This window comes from Physeter macrocephalus, chromosome 11 (genome assembly GCF_002837175.3).
Source record: "Physeter macrocephalus isolate SW-GA chromosome 11, ASM283717v5, whole genome shotgun sequence".
Lineage (NCBI taxonomy): Eukaryota > Metazoa > Chordata > Mammalia > Artiodactyla > Physeteridae > Physeter > Physeter macrocephalus.
Genome location: NC_041224.1, coordinates 42,738,045 through 42,758,593, shown reverse-complemented (window position 1 = coordinate 42,758,593; position 20,549 = coordinate 42,738,045). Strand labels below are relative to the sequence as shown.

Below are 20,549 nucleotides of genomic sequence, written 5' to 3'. Positions count from 1 at the left end.
AAACAAACAACCCATTCCAAAAATGGGCAGAAGACCTAAATAGACATTTCTCCAAAGAAGATATAGATTGCCAACAAACACATGAAAGAATGCTCAACATCATTAATCATTAGAGAAATTCAAGTCAAAATTACAATGAGATATCATCTCACACCGGTCAGAATGGCCATCATCAAAAAATCTACAAACAATAAATGCTAGAGAGGGTGTGGAGAAAAGGGAACCCTCTTGCACTGTTGGTGGGAATGTAAGTTGATACAGCCACTATGGAGAACAGTATGGAGGTTCCTTAAAAAACTAAAAATAGAATTACCATACGACCCAGCAATCCCACTACTGGGCATATACCCAGAGAACACCATAATTCAGAAAGACACATGCACCCCAATGTTCACTGCAGCACTATTTACAGTAGCCAGGTCATGAAAGCAACCTAAATGCCTATCAACAGACGAATGAATAAAGAAGTTGTGGTACACATATACAATGGAATATTACTCAGCCATAAAAAGGAACGAAATTGAGTCATTTGTTGAGACGCGGATGGATCTAGAGACTGTCATACAGACTAAGTCAGAAAGAGACAAACAAATATCTTATATTCACGCATGTATGTGGAACCTAGAAAAATGGTACAGATGAACCGGTTTGCAGGGCAGAAATAGAGAACAAACATATGGACACCAAGTGGGGAAAGCGGGGGGCTGGTGGTGGTGGTGGGATGAATTGGGAGATTGGGATTGACATATATACACTAATATATATAAAATAACTAATAAGAACCTGCTATATAAAAAAAAGAATTCAAAAAAAAAACAAAAAAGGTTAAAAGGAATAAAGAAAATAATTGACTTTTGTATATTCTAAATGTATCCTGCATCCTTCTTATCCTTGCTTATTAGTTCTAGATTTTGGGGCTACTTTTCTTACTGTTTTCTAACTCTGCTTTTAAAGAACTACATCACTGTACAGAATACCTCTCTCTCTTGTAATTAGAGAAACTGTGCATCAGTTTGTCATCACAGGTGGTTTTTTTTAATGTAACAATGTTTCCAATACTGTATTATGAAAAAAGATCAAGATGAAAAAAATTAATTACATGGGACTGAGTGAACTGATGAGGATGATTATAATATTTGTGACTTTCTGTTTGAATAAAAAGAAAAATAATCCCACAAGGACTCAGAGGCAAAAAATATACAAATCAATTTTCACTGCAAAGTAAAGGCACTGTTACGGGGGGGATTACTGGACTGAATGTCAATATCATGACATAGTATGAGTGTGTTTTGTGTTTGGTAATCGCAATCATTGTTTCTTTTGTTGTGGTCATCCATTTACAATGCTTGGTGTCAGTTTATTTATCTCTTGTAAAAATAAAATACAGTGTGTGTGTGTGTGTGTGTGTGTGTGTGTGTGTGTGTGTGTGTGTGTGTGAAAAAAATAAAATCGGAAGAAGAAATCTTTATCTTATTCTCACTGATGATTCCCAGGCACTTGGTGCTCGTGTCATTTCAGAACTCAGTGATTGTTACTGAATGCCTTTCAACTTTAGAAATCAAAAGACCTTTAAGAATAAGGATTCCTTATCCTCCAGAGTGCATAGCTTGCCAGGAGCCATCAATGGTGTTCTTGTAACTGTCCAGAAAATGATATAGTCCAGGAATGTGGACACCTAGGGTATCTGTTTAAGTTGCTTCTTTTAACAGTGTCAGTTGATTCTTTTGCTCAACATGATTAAATGAAACTGTTGCTCCCCTGAAATCTTCCAATTAATAGGTTGAAAGGGTAAATAAGTTGCTTTAAATGTCAAGGTCTTGGATAATTTTCTTCTCATATTCACTTTATCTTAAACATTCATTTGTGATTTCTTAAGTTATCAAAAGAAAAAAATAGGTCACTCCATTGCATAAATTATAATTTTAGAGAACTTTATGGTAATTTAGAAATTAAATAGTAAACATTTATTTGATACCTTAAATTTTATAAATTTATATTTTTCATATTCAAGGAGAGAATAGTGAATATATGGAAGGACAGAAATTAACAGGAAAATGTGAAGTAAAGAGGAGAAGGAGAAGGGGTATGCTAAGATTACTTTATGAATGCCATTCAAAATGTCAATACCAGCTATCTATATGAAAATGTTACATGAAACAAATCCACAAGCAGCTTAACAGAACCAGTGATTCTTCAGCTTAAATGCTGAGTTAAGTTTTTATTAGGAAATAAATATTGGCTTATGTTACATTTTACTTTTTGAGGAAATTCTAGCTTTTTTTTCTGTTAGTGCATACAAATTTGTGTGTGTGTGTGTGTGTGTGTGTGTGTGTGTGTGTGTGTGAAAAAAATAAAATAAAATAAAAAGTCAAGGGGCTTCCCTGGTGGTGCAGTGGTTGAGAGTCCGCCTGCCGATGCAGGGGACACGGGTTTGTGCCCCGGTCCGGGAGGATCCCACATGCCGCGGAGCGGCTGGGCCCGTGAGCCATGGCTGCTGAGCCTGCGCATCAGGAGCCAGTGCTCCACAATGGGAGAGGCCACAACAGTGAGAGGCCCGCGCACCGCAAAAAAAAAAAAAAAAAAAAAAAAAAAAAGTCAAAAAAAATGGTTACAATGATACATTTTATGTTGTGTTTTTTTAACCACAATTTTAAAAAAAGAAATGAAATACCAAGGGCTGGAGAGAATGCAGAGTCACTGGAACATTGCTGGAATGTGAAATGGTATAGCCACTTTGTAAAACAGTTTGGCAGTCTCTTACAAAGTTAAATATACACTTACATTTGATCCAGCAGTTCCACTACTAGGTGTTTACACAAAAACTGAATGTGAATATCTTTACTCACAATTGCCAAAAGGTGGAAACAATCCAAATGCTCATCAAGTGATGAATGGATAAACCAATTATAGTACCTCCATACGATGGAATACTACTCAGCAATAAAAAGAGTCAACTACTGATAACTGCAATGTAGTGGGTTGAATCACGTTCCCCCAAAAAGATTTGTTCAAGTCCTAACCCCAAGTACCCATGAATGTGACTTTATTTGGGAAGAGAATCTTTGCAGATGCAAACAAGTTAAGATGAGGTCATACTGGATTAGGGTGGGCCCTAAATCCAATGAGTGGTGTCTTTATAAGAGAAGGAAGGGGGAGATTTGGACACAGACAAACAGGGAAGAAGGTCATATGGAATGGAGGCAAAGAGTAGAATGATGGAGCTATAAGCCAAGGGACACCAAGGACTAGAGGCAACCAAGAGAAGCTAGGAAGAGACGAGGAAGCATTCTTCCCTAGAGTCCCCAGAGAGCATGGCCCTACGGACATCTTGATTTCACAATTCCAGCCTCAGAACTGTGAGAGAATAAATTTCTGCTGCTCAAAATGTAAGCCACCCAGTTTGTGGTACTTTGTTATGGCAGCTCTGGGAAACTCATACATGCCACAACATGGATGAGTCTCAAATGCAATTGCTAAGTGAAAGAAGAACTATACTTCTGATTCTGTTTATAGTACACATTGGAAAAGGCAAAACTACAGATCAGTGGTTTCAGAGGCTGGAGGTAGGGGATAGGAATAGATTACAAAGGGATATTAAGGGAACTTCTGGGGGATGATGAAACTGTTCTGTATCTTGATTGTGGTGGTAATTATACAACATAACCGGTAAATCTAAAAAAGGTCAATTGTATTGCATATAAATTACACTTCAAAAATGTTTGCTTAAAAAACAATTTATGCTTCTGGGATTCCCTTTTTTTCTCAGTTTGACAAGAATCCTGGGAAGGAGCTCCTATTGGCCTAATCAGGGATAATGTGAGGATCAAAATAACGATAATAGTTATAGATTATAAACCATGGAAAAAAATAAGAAATTACAAAACCACATATATAGAAATAAATAAATAAATGTAGAAATTGAAAGTTTGATGAGAATCAGGATAAAGTATCTCCTCACAAAATACCTATTAATTACAAAGGAGAAGAGTAACTTCAGAGTGGAGAAAACTGACAGACACCACCTTAACTACGTGATAAAAGTGAACATCATGAAAATGAAAAATCACCTGCTTAATGGGATACAATAACAGAAACACTTTTGGCTATTCCTGCCAAAGATGCATAACCTGAATCCAATCATGAAGAAACATCAGACAAACCCCCACAGAGAGATATTCTACAAAAGAACTGGCCTGTGATCTTCAGAAGTGGCAAGGTCACAAAAGTCAAAAATAATTTCTTTAATGTCAAAAATAAAAGACTGAAAAATTGTTCTAGACTGAAGGAGACTAAAGACAATGTATGTGCTCTGAACTGGATCCTTTTGCTATAGAGGACAGTAATGGGACATCTGGTGAAACCTGAATGGGGTCTCAGGATCAAATGGTAATAATGCATCACTGTTAATTTCCTGATTTTGATGGCTCTATTCAGGTTATGTAGAACAACGGCCTTGCTTGTAGGAAATACATGGTGAAGTATTTTGGGTTGATAGGGCATTAGGTCAGCAACTTATTCTCAAAGGTAAAAATACAGTTATTTTTACTGTACATCCAACTTTTCTGTAAGTTTGTGATTGTTTCAAAGTTTAAAAATTACTCAGAGAAAGAATCCTGGGAAGCCCTGGGGCTGTCATTTCATCCCATCCCCCAATACACAAGGAAAAGGACACTATAGTACATTCTATATTCCTCTAAAGTTGACAGGAAAGTACCACAAAATCGGGATTTAAAACACAACATATCTTGACAAAGTTCTATTTTCTGAAGCATGAAATCCAGCATAAAGCAGAGATCTACTTTATTTGGATACTGAATGACCCAATGGCCAACATGTAAGACAGCTTGATCTACAGAGGTAGATTTCTAATATAGGCAGTATTATAGTGAGATTCCAAAGTCATTATATTAAAGACAAGATTCCAGTGTACTAAGGTACAAGTATGTTCATATAGTACTTTTTCTAATCACATTACATTTAAGAGTTCCTATTAGCACTCCCAAATGGAAGTCTCCATTTAAATAATATTTCTGCTTTACGGGACATCACCAAACAAGTGAACCATATTTCACAACAAAGAAAGAAGATAGTACTTTTAAAATGGAGAGGTGTCCAAATGAATAAACTTCATCTTAAAGTTTACATCTAAAATTTAACACTGAATCTTAAATTGTATAATTAGAATGTCAGCCTCCTAATTTTTCAAAGACTAGGATATCTAATTCAGATCTTAAAAACAGTATCATATACCACTGTCCAAATCACCAATTCCACATTGTTTTGAACAAGGCTCTTCACTAATATGAATGATTAAAGCACCCTGTGACACTGCACTAATCTAAATGCAATATAGGGACTTCCCTGGTGGCACAATGGTTAAGAAGCCGCCTGCCAATGTAGGGGACAGGGGTTCGATCCCCGGTCTGGGAAGATCCCACATGCCGTGGAGCAGCTAAGCCCGTGCGCCGCAACTACTGAGCCTGCGCTCTAGAGCCTGCGAGCCACAAATACTGAGCCCACGCACCACAACTACTGAGCCCACATACTGCAACTACTGAAGCCCATGCGTCTAGAGCCTGTGCTCCACAACAAGAGAAGCCGCTGAAATGAGAAGCCCACGCACCTCGACGAAGAGTAGCCCCTGCTCACCGCAACTAGAGAAAGCCCGTGCGCAGCAACGAAGACCCAACACAGCCAAAAAAAAAATTTTTTTAATTAAAAAATAAGCGCAATATAGACCAGTTATCTATGCTGTAGATTTGTCCTGTCCAGCATGGTAGAAACTAGCCACATGAAGGTAGTGAAACATGGCTGGTACAAATTAAGATGTGCTTTAAGTGCAAAATACACATCAGATTTCACAGACTTAATTTAAAAAAAAGAAAAAAAAAGAATGTGAAATATCTCATTAATGTTTTTTTAATATTGATTCTATGTTGAAACAATAATACTTTGGATAGATTGGGTCAAATAATTATTTAAATTATTTAAATAATATTAAAATTAATTATACTGGTTTCTTTTTCTTTAATGTGGCTACTAGAAATGTTTAAATGACATATGTGGCCCACATTATATTTCCAATGGACAGTGCTGCCTTAGACCCTTTGTGAAATAACACTATCTTATGCTGCAATAACTAGGAAAAAGAATAACAATGGCCTTCCCAGAAGAACACTGAACTGTATCTAAGCCCAGTTTATCTTCAAGATCTAATCTTCTTTTTTTTAAATTAATTTATTTTTGGCTGCGTAGGGTCTTCGTTGCTACACACGGGCTTTTCTCTAGTTGTGGCGAGCGGGGGCTCCTCTTTGCTGCGGTGCGCGGGCCCCTCATGGCGCTGGCCTCTCTTGCCGTGGAGCACGGGCTCCAGGCGCACGGGCTTCAGTAGTTGTGGCTCACGGGCTCTACAGCGCAGGCTCAGCGGCTGTGGCACAAGGACTCAGCTGCTCCGTGGCATGCGGGATCCTCCCGGACCAGGGCTCGAACCCATGTCCACTGCACTGGCAGGCAGACTCCTGACCACTGTGCCACCAGGGAGGCCAAGATCTAATCTTTTCAAGGAAAATTTTTGCTTCTCTTTTTACACTCCACTCAGCTCAAAGAAAGTAAGTATCTCAGGTACCTGAAACTCGGAGGCACTGCTCCGCAGCTGGCTCACATTGGGTAAGGATCCTCCATGGTACTGTGTAAGGCGCAGTTGCTGAAGCTTCTGAAATTGAACCTAGGAACAAAGATATTTCAAAGCTGTTGAGAGATGATAGCAAAGATCTGAAAGAAGCATCATAGTATGGTGTTATCTAGCGAAATGGTTCAAGAGTGAAAGTCTTGGCTTCGATTTCTTCTCTACTTAAAACCTTCAGGCTTCCAGTGCTTTCTGGGTTTTGATTAGTCTATTTCTGGAAAGAATTTACCCCTGTGCTAAATGTCCCAGTCATGACAGTGAGGTACTCTTGCACGGTCTTTGAGTGTATGTGTGTGGAGGCACAGCAAAAAAAGAATTTCTTAAAAAAAACTAAGCCACTGTCCATGACTCTAACACATTGACTACCTTCCCTTCTCCATGCTCTTTTCCAGTCTCCTTTTACATTTATGTGTAATAACTGCACAGTGGTGATCACAACATAGGTACAATCTTGCATGCTTACATCATAACTCTTTTCTACGATATTACATAAGCATTTTTAATGGCTATATAACATCTCTTCTTCTGAATTATTTCCTTAGAACGCATTGCAAAGAGTGATTACTAAGTCTCTGGGTCTGGGCCTTTTGATGGCTCTCCATACACACTGCCAAAATGTTTTCCCAGAGGGTATACCAATGTATATATGAGAAAACAGTTTGACCAAAAACTTACTAACACTGTATATTATCATTAATTGGGGAAAAGAAGGAGGTCAACTGAACAGGTATAAAATGGTATCCTACTGTTTTAATATCCTACTGTTTTAATTTAACTTCTGCAAGTTCTTCCTTGCTTCATTTTTCAAAAGGCAGTAAACTGGTTACAGTTCTTGTAAACCCCAGAGTGGTCCAATTTGGTGTTTAACAGTTCTGCTTCTAAAATAATAAATTACCTCTGTGGTTATGTAACCCTTGGCACTTGTAATTCATGTAGGGAAGAAAGGGTAGATAGGAACTCCGAGGCAGATTTTTACCCTTTCATTACTCTCTGTCTTTGTCTAATAATAATAAAAACTACCAGATATGAGCCCCTAAGATGAGAAAGATGCTATCCTCAGACGCTCTGCCCACTTTATCCCTAACCCTCTCAGCAATCACCAAGGGAGACCATATGATCCTGCTTCTACAAACGTGGAGACCCAGACTCAGGGAAGTTCAGACACCTGCCCAAGGTCACACAGCTAGAGGAGGCTGAGCTATGGCTAACTCAAAACCCACATTCTTATTTCTGCCATGTACCTTTCCTTTGTTCCATTTCTCCCTCAATGATCATACTATTCACAAACTCAGAGAAAAGTGAAGTTTGGTTGACCAAAAGCATCGCTGCACCTATGAAGTGCTCTGATTTTTTGTTTTTACATTTATTATGAAAATTTTCAAATACGTACAAAATAGAGACGAGTACAATGAAACCCCATCCCTTCATCTTTCAGCTCCAACAATGATCAACTTACATCCAATCTTGATTCATCTTTACCTCCTCCATCACCCACTGCACTCCACTGAAAGAAATCCAGGCATCCTAGCATTCCATATTTCAATATGCATCTCCAAAGATAAGGACTTGTATCTGTTTGCAAGTTTTAAAAGCATATAAAACCCTTTGGCAGCCTTAACTTCCTTATACCCACAGTACTTGATTTCTCAAACATACTGCACAGTAAAACTCTATTAATCAAAATCCAGATCTGAGAGCCAAATATGAGAAGGAAGCCATGATGAGCTTTTCCCATCTATCAGCTAAGTTATAAAGTCTCAGCTTTTGATCTTGACATTCTCAACCAGAAGCATTTGACTCTCTATCCTTGAAAGTCTCTCAACAAAATTCTCAGCCCCCTTGATCTAATAAAGCCTTTGATTCCTTCTTGCATCAATCCATTCACTTAGTCACTTACATAAAAACGTTTAACTGTGTGTCAGGTACTGTGCCAGGTGCTAGCTTACTAAGATGAATACGTGCCAAAGTTCCTACCTGCAGGGAGTTCTCACAAAGGCTTCAACTCTTACCCAAAAGCCTTGACACTTCAACCAAGCTAAGTTCTAAATCTAGCTAGAGATTTGCCTTCAGCTGAGCTTGAGGCCATCTCACAGTCGTCCATATCTGCTGTCCCTACCGAACTGCCCATTTCTAGAGTCTTCAGAGACGTTTGTGCTACAGTAAAAAAAGCACTGGATTTGGAAGGGGAAGACCTGACTTTGTAAACCGGAGCTCGCACGTGGTTGCACAGATTATTCTGCTGCCTACTTCACAAAGACGATGGAAGGATTAAAATAGAGAACAGACATGACAGTGGTGTGTAAAGAGTACTGGTCTGGACAACTGCTCAAAATATTATCATTATTGTTGATATCCTCAACTACCTCCTAAACCCCTGAGTAATTCTGACACTTTTCTCTTTTGAAATTTAGAGCCATTGAGCTAGAAAGAACCTTAGAGACTGTCTTCAATACCGTCATGCTTACTGATGAGGAAAATGAGGACCAAAGGATGATTAGCCTGAGGCAGAGGTCATGGACTGGCAGGCGACAGGACCTGGTTAGCCTCGAGAGTTCTGTTTGACCCACGTGCTACTGACCCACTCAATGTTTTAAATTTTTAAATTGCAAGAAGCCACAAAAATCTGGATTTCCATCTTGTCTTGACTGAAAGATCTAATGACACTGAACCCATATTCTTCATGGCAACAGTGCATGGAGCTGAGAAGTGCCTGCCCCCTTAGACAGGGCTTGGGTTCTCCAGTTTGCCCGTGTCCTCACTGTACCCTGTTACTCCTCCACTATGGCCGAAGATCAGCTACCATTTACCATCTCATTCCTCGCCCCTCCACTCATTTTCCTGACCTGCCTCACCCAGTACCTTGAGTTAGCAACTTTTAGCCTATAGTCACACACTTTTAGTGGAATTTCCTCCAATGTCTATATGAAATGAGATCTAAGTCCCACTAATTCCTTTTTGAAAAAGTCTTGTAGTAGTCAACACAATCCCAGCAGGCCTTTTCACAGAAATTGATAATTCTAAAATCTGTAGATATGCAAATGACTTAGAGTAGCCAAAGCAATTTTTAAGAACAGTTAAGGTGGAAGACTTAAGTTACCTCGTTTCAAGACTGACTATAAAGCTATCGTAATCTGGGCAATGTGCTGTTGTTCAAAAGAGAGATGAACAGATCAACAGAACAGGAGAGAGTCCAAAAATAGACCGACATATACATGGCCAGTTGATTTTTGACAAAAGTGTCAGAGCAATTCAATGGAGAAAGAAAACTGTTTTCAACAAATGCCGCTGGTACAATTAGATATCCTAATGGGGGAGAAAAAGCAGTTGAGCATATAGACATTCAGTGTGACAACCATAATCAAACCCCAGCTCTGCCTCTCACCAGCCATGCAACCTTACGTCTCAAGTCTGTTTGCTCTCCCGCAAAATGAGGATCGCTCCAGATACACAGTCAACAGGGTTACTGTGAGAACTATATGAGATAATGTAAAGTGATCAGCACAGTGGCTGGCAAAGAGATAACGCTCCATATTCAGCCCAAATCTAATGTTTCTAGTCTCCTCTATTCCTCTCTGAGGCCTCACTATGCCATAACATATCTATTGTTTGTTTTAATATAAAAGTAATAGTTTTTCCCAAATATTCCAGCAAAATTAACACTCCAGGTTGATGTGCTATTGATCGTGTGGTTTCTCAACACTACCAGCTGTCCTTCAAAGCCAAACTTCTTGAACAAGTTCCCAACCCTGTCCCACTTCCTCCATTCAAGGCCTCAGTGCCTCACAACCTCCCTTCCACCCAGCACACTGTGGACGCGGTGGCTCTCACCAAGGTTACCAAAGACCTCCACATGACTGGACCAAAGAACGCGTCCTTATCACATCAGACCAAGTCAGCAGCACGGGGCTGCTCGGCTGGTCCACATCCCCTCCTCTTAACCATAATCCTCCTGGCTCTCCTCCTACCTCTCTGGTTGCTCTTCAGTCTTCTTTGCTGGCTCCTCCTCCTCTACCTCCCCTTTAAATGGTGGAGCTCCTTGGGCTTCTCCTAGGCCCTTTCCATGTTTCACTCTATGTATAGCAGGGGTTACAAACTCAAAAGGTTACGGGTGCCAAGTATGGAAGATAAGTAAGCGAAGCGGCCTAGAATCACTGTGAGGAAACCATAGGGAGTGACGGGGACTATGGCAAACTGAAGGACACATCCGTGCCCTAAGGGGGGCAGCGGCTATTCAACTCCAGGCAACCGCTGCCATGCGGAAATGTAGGGTAAATGTTGTTAGATGATCTCTTTTTTCAAAAGCCAGAGTCCAGATTTTAATGTAAAATCACAATATTCACTGTTGGCCCTAATTGAAAAAGTAAATAAAATAAAATCAGAGGGCCAAATTAGAATTTAGGCCACCAATTTCTAAGATCTTTTCTAGAAATTCTTCCTAGGCAGCAGAATCTACTCCTGCTGCTACACACCAAAGATTCCCACTAGCCTAGACTTCTCTCCTGAGCTCCAGGACCATATATACAACTATCTGCTGGCCCATCTCTACTTAAATGCCTCACAGGCACCTCAAACTCAGCACCTCCTGACAGTGAGTCAGCTCCCGCCTTGCTCCTGTCAGTGCTCCCTCTCTTAGCAGAGGATACCCTGAAATGGCTCAAGTCCGAAAGCTGGGGATCATCCTTGAGTCCTCCCTCTCCCCCACCTCCCTCATCCATTCACCAAGCCTGGTCCTTTCTACTTCCTAAGTATCAATCTGTTCACCTCTCTGCCTTCCTGTTGCTACCACCCTTGCCAGTGCCACCATCACATCTCCTAGACTCCAAAGGATTTCCCTGCTAGCTCCTCCTCCTATCTATCCTACATTCTGGAGCTAGAGGCATTCTTTCAAAATGCAAATCTCCCCTGGTTCAACCCCTTCAATGACTTTCCATTGTCCTTAGGATCAAGTCCCAAATCCCCATGAATGCCTCATCTCAAATTACCCTCCTCATCCCCTTGCTGAACCTCTGTCCCCTGTGCCTAAAACACTCTCCCCTCCCTCAACACACGAGCATATACCCTCACATGCCTTCCCCGCTCCTACTAACCCTTTACGCCACTAGAAGAGGTGAGGACTCCCTACCATACACTCCCAAATGTTCCCCTTTCGTACTATTCATCAAAATGTGTCCTGACTTGTCAAATGAATGTCTTCCCCATTAAACCCTAAAATCTATGACGAGACACTACTATATCCCCAGAGTCCATCCTAACCCCCAGCACACACTAGAGACTCAAAAAGTATTTGCTAGACAAATTAAAAAGATCTTTGAAGCAAGGTACCAAGTCTTCACCTCCCCCGACCCCTACACCCCCCACTGGGGACTCAAGTACCAACAAATTAATGAATGAACAAAGGAACAGCCTCTTTCCAGGCATATCTGCCTCCACTTTTTTCCCTCTCCTTATCATTCCAGGTGCCACCATTGAACTGATCCTCCTAGCATTCTCTTCTCAAAAATTTTCCACTGCTTCCAGGTAAGGCTGAACCCCTAAAGCTAGAGTGAAAAATTCTCCATAATCTAATCTATCCCACCAACTAAACTAATAGGATTTAACTCCAACTCTGAAGGACTGACTCTGATTATATGGAGAAAGAGTCAAAGCCCAACACAGACTCAGAAAGAGTACCTAGATTTATTAGTGATGCCTGTTCCATTTATAAGCATGCCCACCATGGGCTAGTAATGGAAAATCAGTATGTCTGCCACCTGGTTATCAATAATGAACTGGATAGATTCTTCTCCATCTGAGATCTTTGGACCCTTGGAGGTTCAGACATATGCTTGGGGATCTACGAGTTCTCTACAAGAAGTGTTTCAGTTTTATAATTTCATTATGAAAGTTACCCTTAAAATTTTAAATAAGCAAACATTACTAGGCAAATTCAGTGTTATTGTTTGCCTTTGGGTTTATAAACACAGTGGAGCCAAGCAGTATTTATTATTTTACTTGCAATTGGTAGAGAGTAGAAAAGAACACAGGCAGAATTAACGTGTAAATAATGCCCTGTACAAGGTGAAGGACAAAATGACATCACAATTTTACAGCAATTAGAATAGAGAAAAGTGGTGGCTGAATTGAGTTATCATATGGGGCAGAGTTGATCAGGCTTGCTAAACTCAAGAGAACCTGAGCTACAGGGTTTAGCACTATCTATATATATTTCTTCTCATCATGATAGAAATGTAAGTACAAGAGATATTTCACTTTCTCCTTAACCTCGCTAAAAGAAAATACCATCAAAAATATGATAAATGGCAAGTGACACCTAGCCTCAGGAGTGGGGGATCATGACAGGGTGTGGGGTGAACTGTGGCCAACCAGAGAATACATGCTCCATTTGAGGGGGCAGCCATCACCCAGCTCCAGCCAGCTGGCTGTCACATGGGAAATCAGGAGGGTCTCCCAATTTTAAATGTATATAAATATATATTTAAAATAGAGAGAAAGAACAAAATTTTGATTGTATATTAACATCCCCAACTTTGATTTCTATGAAAAATCTCCCAATTCTGGCAACAGATTCCAGAAGTTTTCCCAAGCACCAATGGCCAAAAAATATCGCGTCTGCAGCTCAGCGAGCCAGGGACCACCAGTTTGCGACTCGGCCTTAATTCTCCTTCAGGCTGCCCCCAACCCCGCCCCCGCTTCTGTACATCCTCCCCCATCCTCCTGATGGTCCTTCAAGGTCAGCATTCAGGATCCTCAAGGCCTGCCTGCCCCGCTCACGCTGACCCTCCTTCTCTGCAGTTCTGCGCAGACACTCCTGTTGGCTCTCCATCCTCCACTGCCTCCCTCGACAGTTACCAACCCTCGCCCGGTGTTTGTCCCGGCTGGCGCCTTATTCCTCCTGGACCCTCCTCCGTCACCAGCAACGCTGTACACCTTCCCAGTTCTCATGAACCATCGGGGCTGAAGTCAGTAAACCGGACCGATACAGCACCTCCATGGAGGAAGAGTAGCGAAGCCCCACACTCGACATGGAATCACATCTCAATACCGAGACAGACCCCAAACCAGCCCGGGGCCGGCCCTGGATTCACTGGTGCGCGGAGCTCTCCCGAAGGAGCGGGTGGGAGCCTCGGGCCCTCCACGCCGAGCAGTCCGGGAGGACTCGCGGGCGGTGGATGTTCGGAGCAGTGAGAAGCCGCACCGCCCGCCTCCGAGCTGTTTGTGATTTCCTCCCCGGGCTCCCGGTCACCCTCCCCCTTAGGCCGCCCTCACTCGGCGGCCCGCCTTCCCGGGCTCGGCCCCTTCCCATCTCCCCGTACACACTGCCCCGCGACCCTCCCACCTCCGCGGCGACAGCAAACCGCCAGCGGGTGTCGGAAGGCGGGCAAGCGCCGAGGCCGCGGCCGCGCCGGCCCCGCTCCCAGGTTCCACTCCGCGGGCGCGACCCCGCCCGGCCCCGCCATCGCCTCGGCCCCGCGACCTATCACCCGCCGCGCGGGGCCCGCCCGCGGCCGTGGCCGCCCGCCCGCACCGGCCCGGGCCCTCACCCGTGACAGGGTGAGGTCGGTCATGAGCTGCTCGAAGGCCCGCGTCTCCTCGGCCTGCCGCTGCGTGTGCAGCGCGATCTTCTCACTGAACTTCCGCGGGTTGGCGCTGCCCGAGCCCGGCGAGGCGGCCATGGCGCGGGCCCGGCGCCGGCTGGAGTGGGAGACGGCGGGCGCGGGCCCTGCGCCTCGGCCCACCCGTCCGTCCGCAGGCCGCCCCGGCCGCCGCCCGAAGCCCGTCCTCCGGCGCGACCCGGCAGAGGAGCCGCCGCGGCCCCACAGCCAGCGAGCGGCCGGGAGCGCGCCGAGGTCCGCCCCCGCGCGCCCGGCCCCGCCCTCGGCGCGGCCCTCCCGCAGCCCGGCCCCGACCCGGCTCCGCGCCAGCCACCGGAGGGCTTTCCCCGGCGTCCCGAGCCGGGCTCGCGACCCGCCACGCAGACACCGAGGAAACCCCGTCAGCAGAGCAAAACGCATCCGACGTGAGGGAGCAGCTAGGGTACCATTTTTCCAAAACGCTCCCTCGTAGGGACGTCCTGGCCTTTGGATTTATGTTACCATTCTAGAACAGTTTTAACATCCTTCTCGCCCGTCTTCCCTCCAGTTATGCTGATTTCCTTAAGGGGGGGAAAACGGGGCGACCTACGCTTGAGCAATCCTCTCCCTCAGTTCCCACACTCTGGGGCCTAACGTCTGCCCTGCGTCCTCCGCCTCCCAGCCCTCTTCCTCCCTCGATTTGTGTCGCTGACAGTCCGCTCAGGCCCACCCAAGAAAAAAGTTACTAAATCTGGATCTCAGTTTCTAAAGCCATCTCCCGAGCTGCCCGAACTTGAGCTGGGGGCACCCTCCTCGCTCCTCGGCCCCGGCCCTTTTACCAGGCTCTTTCTGAGCATCCGTGGCCTCTGCAGACTCCAGTCAGACGTCAACTCCCCGTTTATAACTAGCTTCTCAGCCTCAACGGTTTTCTCCCTCTCCTGCAGCCCAGAAGCTCCTCTCCGTATAGATGTGGCTGTGTGTAAAGATGTCCTGGACGGCTCTGAGAGTGTGTCTGCGTTTTGTAAATTAGGAACTATTAGGGACACGCAGAAGAGTGCAGAAAATGATGTTAGCGACACTACGCCCTCCACTATCAAGATTAAATGTATCAAAACATTTTGCTTCCGTTACTTGGTATTTATTAAAGAAATAGAAAATCATACAGAAGTAAAACCCGACCCTTATTCTTTCTCCTTCCTCCTTAGAGATTGTCACCGGGCTCAAGTTGGTACGTATCACTCACATTCATGATTTTACACTTTTACTACATACGATGTATGGCTCCACCAACTGCATATGAAATACCAAATTTGGCTTTAAAATTTACAAAAACAACATCATGCTGAATAACTTTTTGCAACCTTTTTCATTTACTATTGTTTTTGAAATTCATTTGCGTTGATTCATTTGTTTTAATTACTGTGTGGTATATCATTGTAGTTTTCATATGTCTCATAGATTTTTTTTAGAAAATTTAATATGAGAACATATCTCTATTAGCTAGAGGTTAGCTTGTTTTATTAAGTATAATTGGATTTATTTCTTCTGTTTTATTTTGTGCCATCTACCATGCTTTTTCTTTATATTTTATTTTCTGCTTTCCTGTTACATTGGGTTCAGTTTCAGAGAACAGAATTCATTCTAGATAGTTTAAGTATAAAAGGGTATAGGGTATAAAATGGCTTAAGGACTTGTTTGGAGGGCTGAGGAAGCAGACTCCAGGTTGAATGGTTCAGAAATGACCTTGAGAGACATGCTGCAGAACCAGGCCACCAAAAGAGCCACTGCCTCTTCTAAAATCTGGAAGCCATCTACTGAATTGGAGAGCTGTCACTACACTTGCCACCTCCTGAACCATATGAGAAGAAGCCACTGTAGAAAAATCTGTCCTCACCAATAGAAACAGCACATGCACAGTCTCAGCTTCACTTCCACCTTACAAATCCAATAAGAGATAAAATTGTCTTGGAAGTGCCAAAATTGCATCCAGAATTCTAGCTACAATAACATTTAGGAAATGTAGCCTTTCAGCTTCTGAAATATAGGAAGGCACAGGAGGACACTGGAATGGGTGTTGAGCTAAATCCTCCATTTTCATCCACCAATTCACCAATGCAAGGATCTATCATATAGAATTCTATTGCACTGAATGACTGTTTTTTATTTTCATGTTTCCGTTATCTAATTTGGAAGATAGTCATCCTACTTCTATTCTTACTATGGTTAATCTAATCTTTTTCCATTTAATTTTTTAATCAAATAAATACATGTGGATTTTTTAAACAATTGTTTTACAAGGCATACAATTTTAAAAAGAAGTCATGCCCAATCCCACTGTAATAAGTTTTTCCTGCTGTTTTGTGATTATTTTTCAGTTTTAGATGTTGACTATTCATTTGCTATTATGGGAAAGGACGCTTTGGCTCTTTTGTGCCCCCCAACAAAAATATGATTTTCCCTGCTCCCATTCTTTCAATGTAGTTATATGATAATTCTTGGTAAGTCAATATTAAGTGTTTACACAGTGTACTATAGTTCCATTTTTATACAACTTTTCTGAGTTAAAAACTGCCTTTGTTTTTTATTTGCTTAGATTTCTCTCAACTCATTAGAAATGCTTTCCCAAACTCTGATTTATAGTATTTGGATTTTCAGCCCTGTGCCTCCCCTCTTCTGGCGCCTCTGGTCTTCTTTCTAAAACGTTCCCAGAACTGTGAAAGACATTACTGAACCCATGAATGATCAGTTTTGGGGCGAACTTCTCTCCTAGAGCACTTTGCCTTCCTGCTCCATCCTGGACTGGTTGCTCTCCAGGCCTGCTGCACTGCTATCTGCTGGCTGACCTCACCATCATCCTGAGGGTTCCCTTCATCTCCTGTCTTCTGACCTCTGCCTCCTGCGTCCCAAGTTGTCCTCTTGCTCCGTGTACTGCTTCATGTTAGTGGAGGATATTCTCCAATAGTTTCCTGAGAAAGAAAGAATACATAAAAGATAAAATCCTTGAGAATTTGTGTGTATGCAGATGTTTTTATTTTCCCCTCTCCCGCCGTGGAGCACAGGCTCCGGACACGCAGGCTCAGCGGCCATGGCTCACGGCCCCAGCCGCTCCATGGCATGTAGGGATCCTCCCAGACCGGGGCACGAACCCATGTCCCCCGCATTGGCAGGCGGACTCCCAACCACTGTGCCACCAGGGAAGCCCTCATTTAGTTCTTTGAATGCATTGCTTCACTGTTTTCTCACGTCCAGTGTTGCTATTGGGAAGGCCACTCACATTCTGTTTCCCTTTCCTTTGTAGATGACCTGTTTTTTTTTGTTTTTTGTTTTTTGAGGGCTGTTATTGTTTATTTATTTTCATTCCCCCTGCCCTCCATTCTCTGAAGGCTTCGTGTTCTGATATTTTATGATGCTATGCCTTGGTGTGGGGATTTTGTTGTTTGTTGTTCATTACACTGGCATTAGGTATGTGTGTGGAACCTGGACACCCATGCCCTTTAGTTCTGGGAAATTGTCTTATCTTTTTGATAATTTTCTTCTCTTTATTTTCTTTATGTTCTTTCTTTCTGGAAATTCTGTTGGTCAGTTAATGGATCTCCTAGATTGCTCTTCTAATTTTCTCATCTTTTCTCTCCTATTTTCTATTTCTGTCTTTTGTTGTTGTTCTATTTCCTGATAAATTTTCTCAACTTTGTCTTTCAACCCTTCTGTTAAACTTTTATTTCTGTTAGTGTATTTTTAATTTCTGAATGCTCTTTCCTGATTTCTGAAATTTTTAAAAATAGCATCCTGTACTCATTTCATGGGTGTGCTATTAATTATAGATTATTTCTGTTTTTACATTTCCTCCTCTCCTTGTATTGTCTGTCTCTGTTTTGTCTGAGTTTATTTTTCAGTTTGTTCATTTTGGTCTCCATCTAGAGGCTTTCCTCAAACCTCTGGTGATCCTGACTCCATTCATAATTAAGACAGAGACACTAAATATGTATAGATTCCTTGTTTCTGGAAATTAAAATGTTTTTAAATAAATATTTTTATATCTTCTGTAGCAGAGATTGCTGATTGTCTCCCAATATTCATTCTTCCCTCCTTCCTTTATTAAAAGAAATACTGAGCTTTAGCTGGGTGCTTCACTGCCCAGCTAAAGTCAGCTAAAGACTACATTTCCCATTCTCCCTTTCAACTAGGTATGGTCATGTGACTGTGTTCCACCCAACAGATGTTAGCAGAAGAAATATAGGCAACTTTGGGATCATGCCCCTAAATGTAAAGGAGAATGGCCTTTTTCCTCTTCTTCTCACTGGCTGGAATATGGATGTGGTAACTAGATCAAGAGCAGCTATCTTAGACCATTAGATGAAAACTATGTGTTGAGAATGACAGAATGATGGTAGCAAAGGCACCTGGGTTCCCAGCCCTGGGGAGCCACAATGTTAGCTCTAAACTGCTTCTAGACTATAACATCACTGAGAGATAACCATTGGTTTTGTTTAAAGCCCTGTTATTTTGGCCTTTGTTACAGCAACCAAACCAGTGCCTGTTATACTTAAATAGAAAAAATTTTGTAAACATATCAAGATATGGTTAACAACAGTTGTCTTTGGGGAGTAGGGACTACTGGGAAACTTACCTTCCACTTTACACATTTCTAAATTATATGCAATTCTAAAGACAAGTATGTATTACTAGTAAAATCAGAAAAAAGAAAGATGGTACAAATATCAATTATTTTTTTTTAATTTATTTATTTATTTATTTTTGGCTACGTTGGGTCTTCATTGCTGTGCACGGGCTTTTTCTAGGTGCGGCAAGCGGGGGCCACTCTTTATTGCAGTGCATGGGCTTCTCACTGTGGTGGCTTCTCTTGTTGCGAAGCATGGGCTCCAGGCGCGTGGGCTTCAGTAGTTGTGGCATGTGGGCTCAGTAGTTGTGGCTTGCAGGCTCTAGAGCACAGGCTCAGCAGCTGTGGTGCACGGGCTTGGTTGCTCCATGGCTTGTGGGATCTGCCCAAACCAGGGCATGAACCCATGTCCCCTGCATTGGCAGGCGGATTCTTAACCCCTTCGCCACCAGGGAAGTCCCTGGGGAGTTTTTAAAATTTGTTTTGTTTTGTTTTTTCTCTTGGGCAGGTCAGTTTCTTCCGCCTAAAGAATCTTCCAGTTGACTATCGAGGAGCATAAATAAACTGCTGGCATTCTAAGAGTCATGTGGGGAAAAAAAGAGCTAAGGGTCTCACTATTTGATGTGTTGACTTGCTGTTACTCTCTCTGTTTTCAGACAGCACCTCACTCTAGCTTTTTCTTTGCCTCACCCTGAGTCCAGAACATCTCTGGCTCTGCTTCCCCAGAGTTAACCTCCTGTCTACACTCCTGGTGGAAAGGAGTCATCAGGTTGCTTTGAGCAGTTGGGGAGGGGATCTGGCTGTCTAACTGCTCCTCGTATACACTTTTGACCAACACTTGTATTTTCAGCTCTAACCCTCCCCTCTTCTGGTGCCTCTAGTCCTCTTTCTGAAGTTCTTTGGTGTAAATCATCTTGCTTCTTATTAGCTTTTCCCCTTTCCCCTGGTTCTCAGGCACTTTGGTTTCAGCTTTTTATGTTCTGCTTTGTCAATTACCATTGGTCCATGGGATGGGAGGAGGGGGGCATAGCTAGGCCTGCTACGGGAAAGCCCCTAGCTGGACAAAACTTAAAAGTTATATGTAGAAGTGCTGGCAGGGTTAAAAAAAAAAAAAGTTAAAAGTAAAGGCACAGGCAAGGAGAGATTGCATAAGTTGGACACACTAAGAATTTCAGGACCATGAACCTGGACCCAGAATCAGGACCCAAGTGACCTGGCTTGCAGAGTGGCAAAATTATTTCCCTATGTGCTACCGTAACCTAAGTTGTTTCCAAGCGCTGATATGGCTGCTCTGGCAGGGGTAGAATTTAAAACTGGGAGCTTTATATTGAAGCTCCTCAGGCCTGTTGACCATTGCTACCACCATCTGAGCATCCCCTAAGAGACAGAAGGGAACTGGGAATCCACACTCACTGAGATGTATAATTTGTCTAAGTCAGGGATTGGTAAACTTTTTGATGTAAAGGGCCAGATAGTAAACATTTTAGGTTTTGCAGGTCATCTGGTCTTGTCCCCTTGTAATTCCTCACCTTTGCTATTGTATCATGAAAGCAGCCATAGACAACACATAAATAAATGGACGTGGCTGAATTCTAATAAAACTTTATTTACAACAGCAGACAGTGGGACAGATTTGGCCCATTGACTATAGTTTGCTGACCCCTGGTTGTCTAAG

The 20,549-nt window shown here is 42.7% G+C and overlaps 1 protein-coding gene across 1 annotated transcript in view; it reads right to left on the bottom strand.

Annotated features, from left to right (window-relative positions):
- CRTC3 (CREB regulated transcription coactivator 3) overlaps positions 1-14,461 on the bottom strand; it is a 116,543-nt gene extending 102,082 nt beyond the window's left edge. The window contains exons 1-2 of the mRNA XM_055088458.1: positions 14,227-14,461; positions 6,626-6,724 (exon numbers count right to left, since the gene is read on the bottom strand). Of these exons, the coding sequence (XP_054944433.1) occupies positions 6,626-6,724; positions 14,227-14,358 (231 nt within the window). The 5' untranslated portion in view covers positions 14,359-14,461. The remainder of the gene's footprint in view (positions 1-6,625; positions 6,725-14,226) is intronic.
- Positions 14,462-20,549: the final 6,088 nt, after the last annotated feature.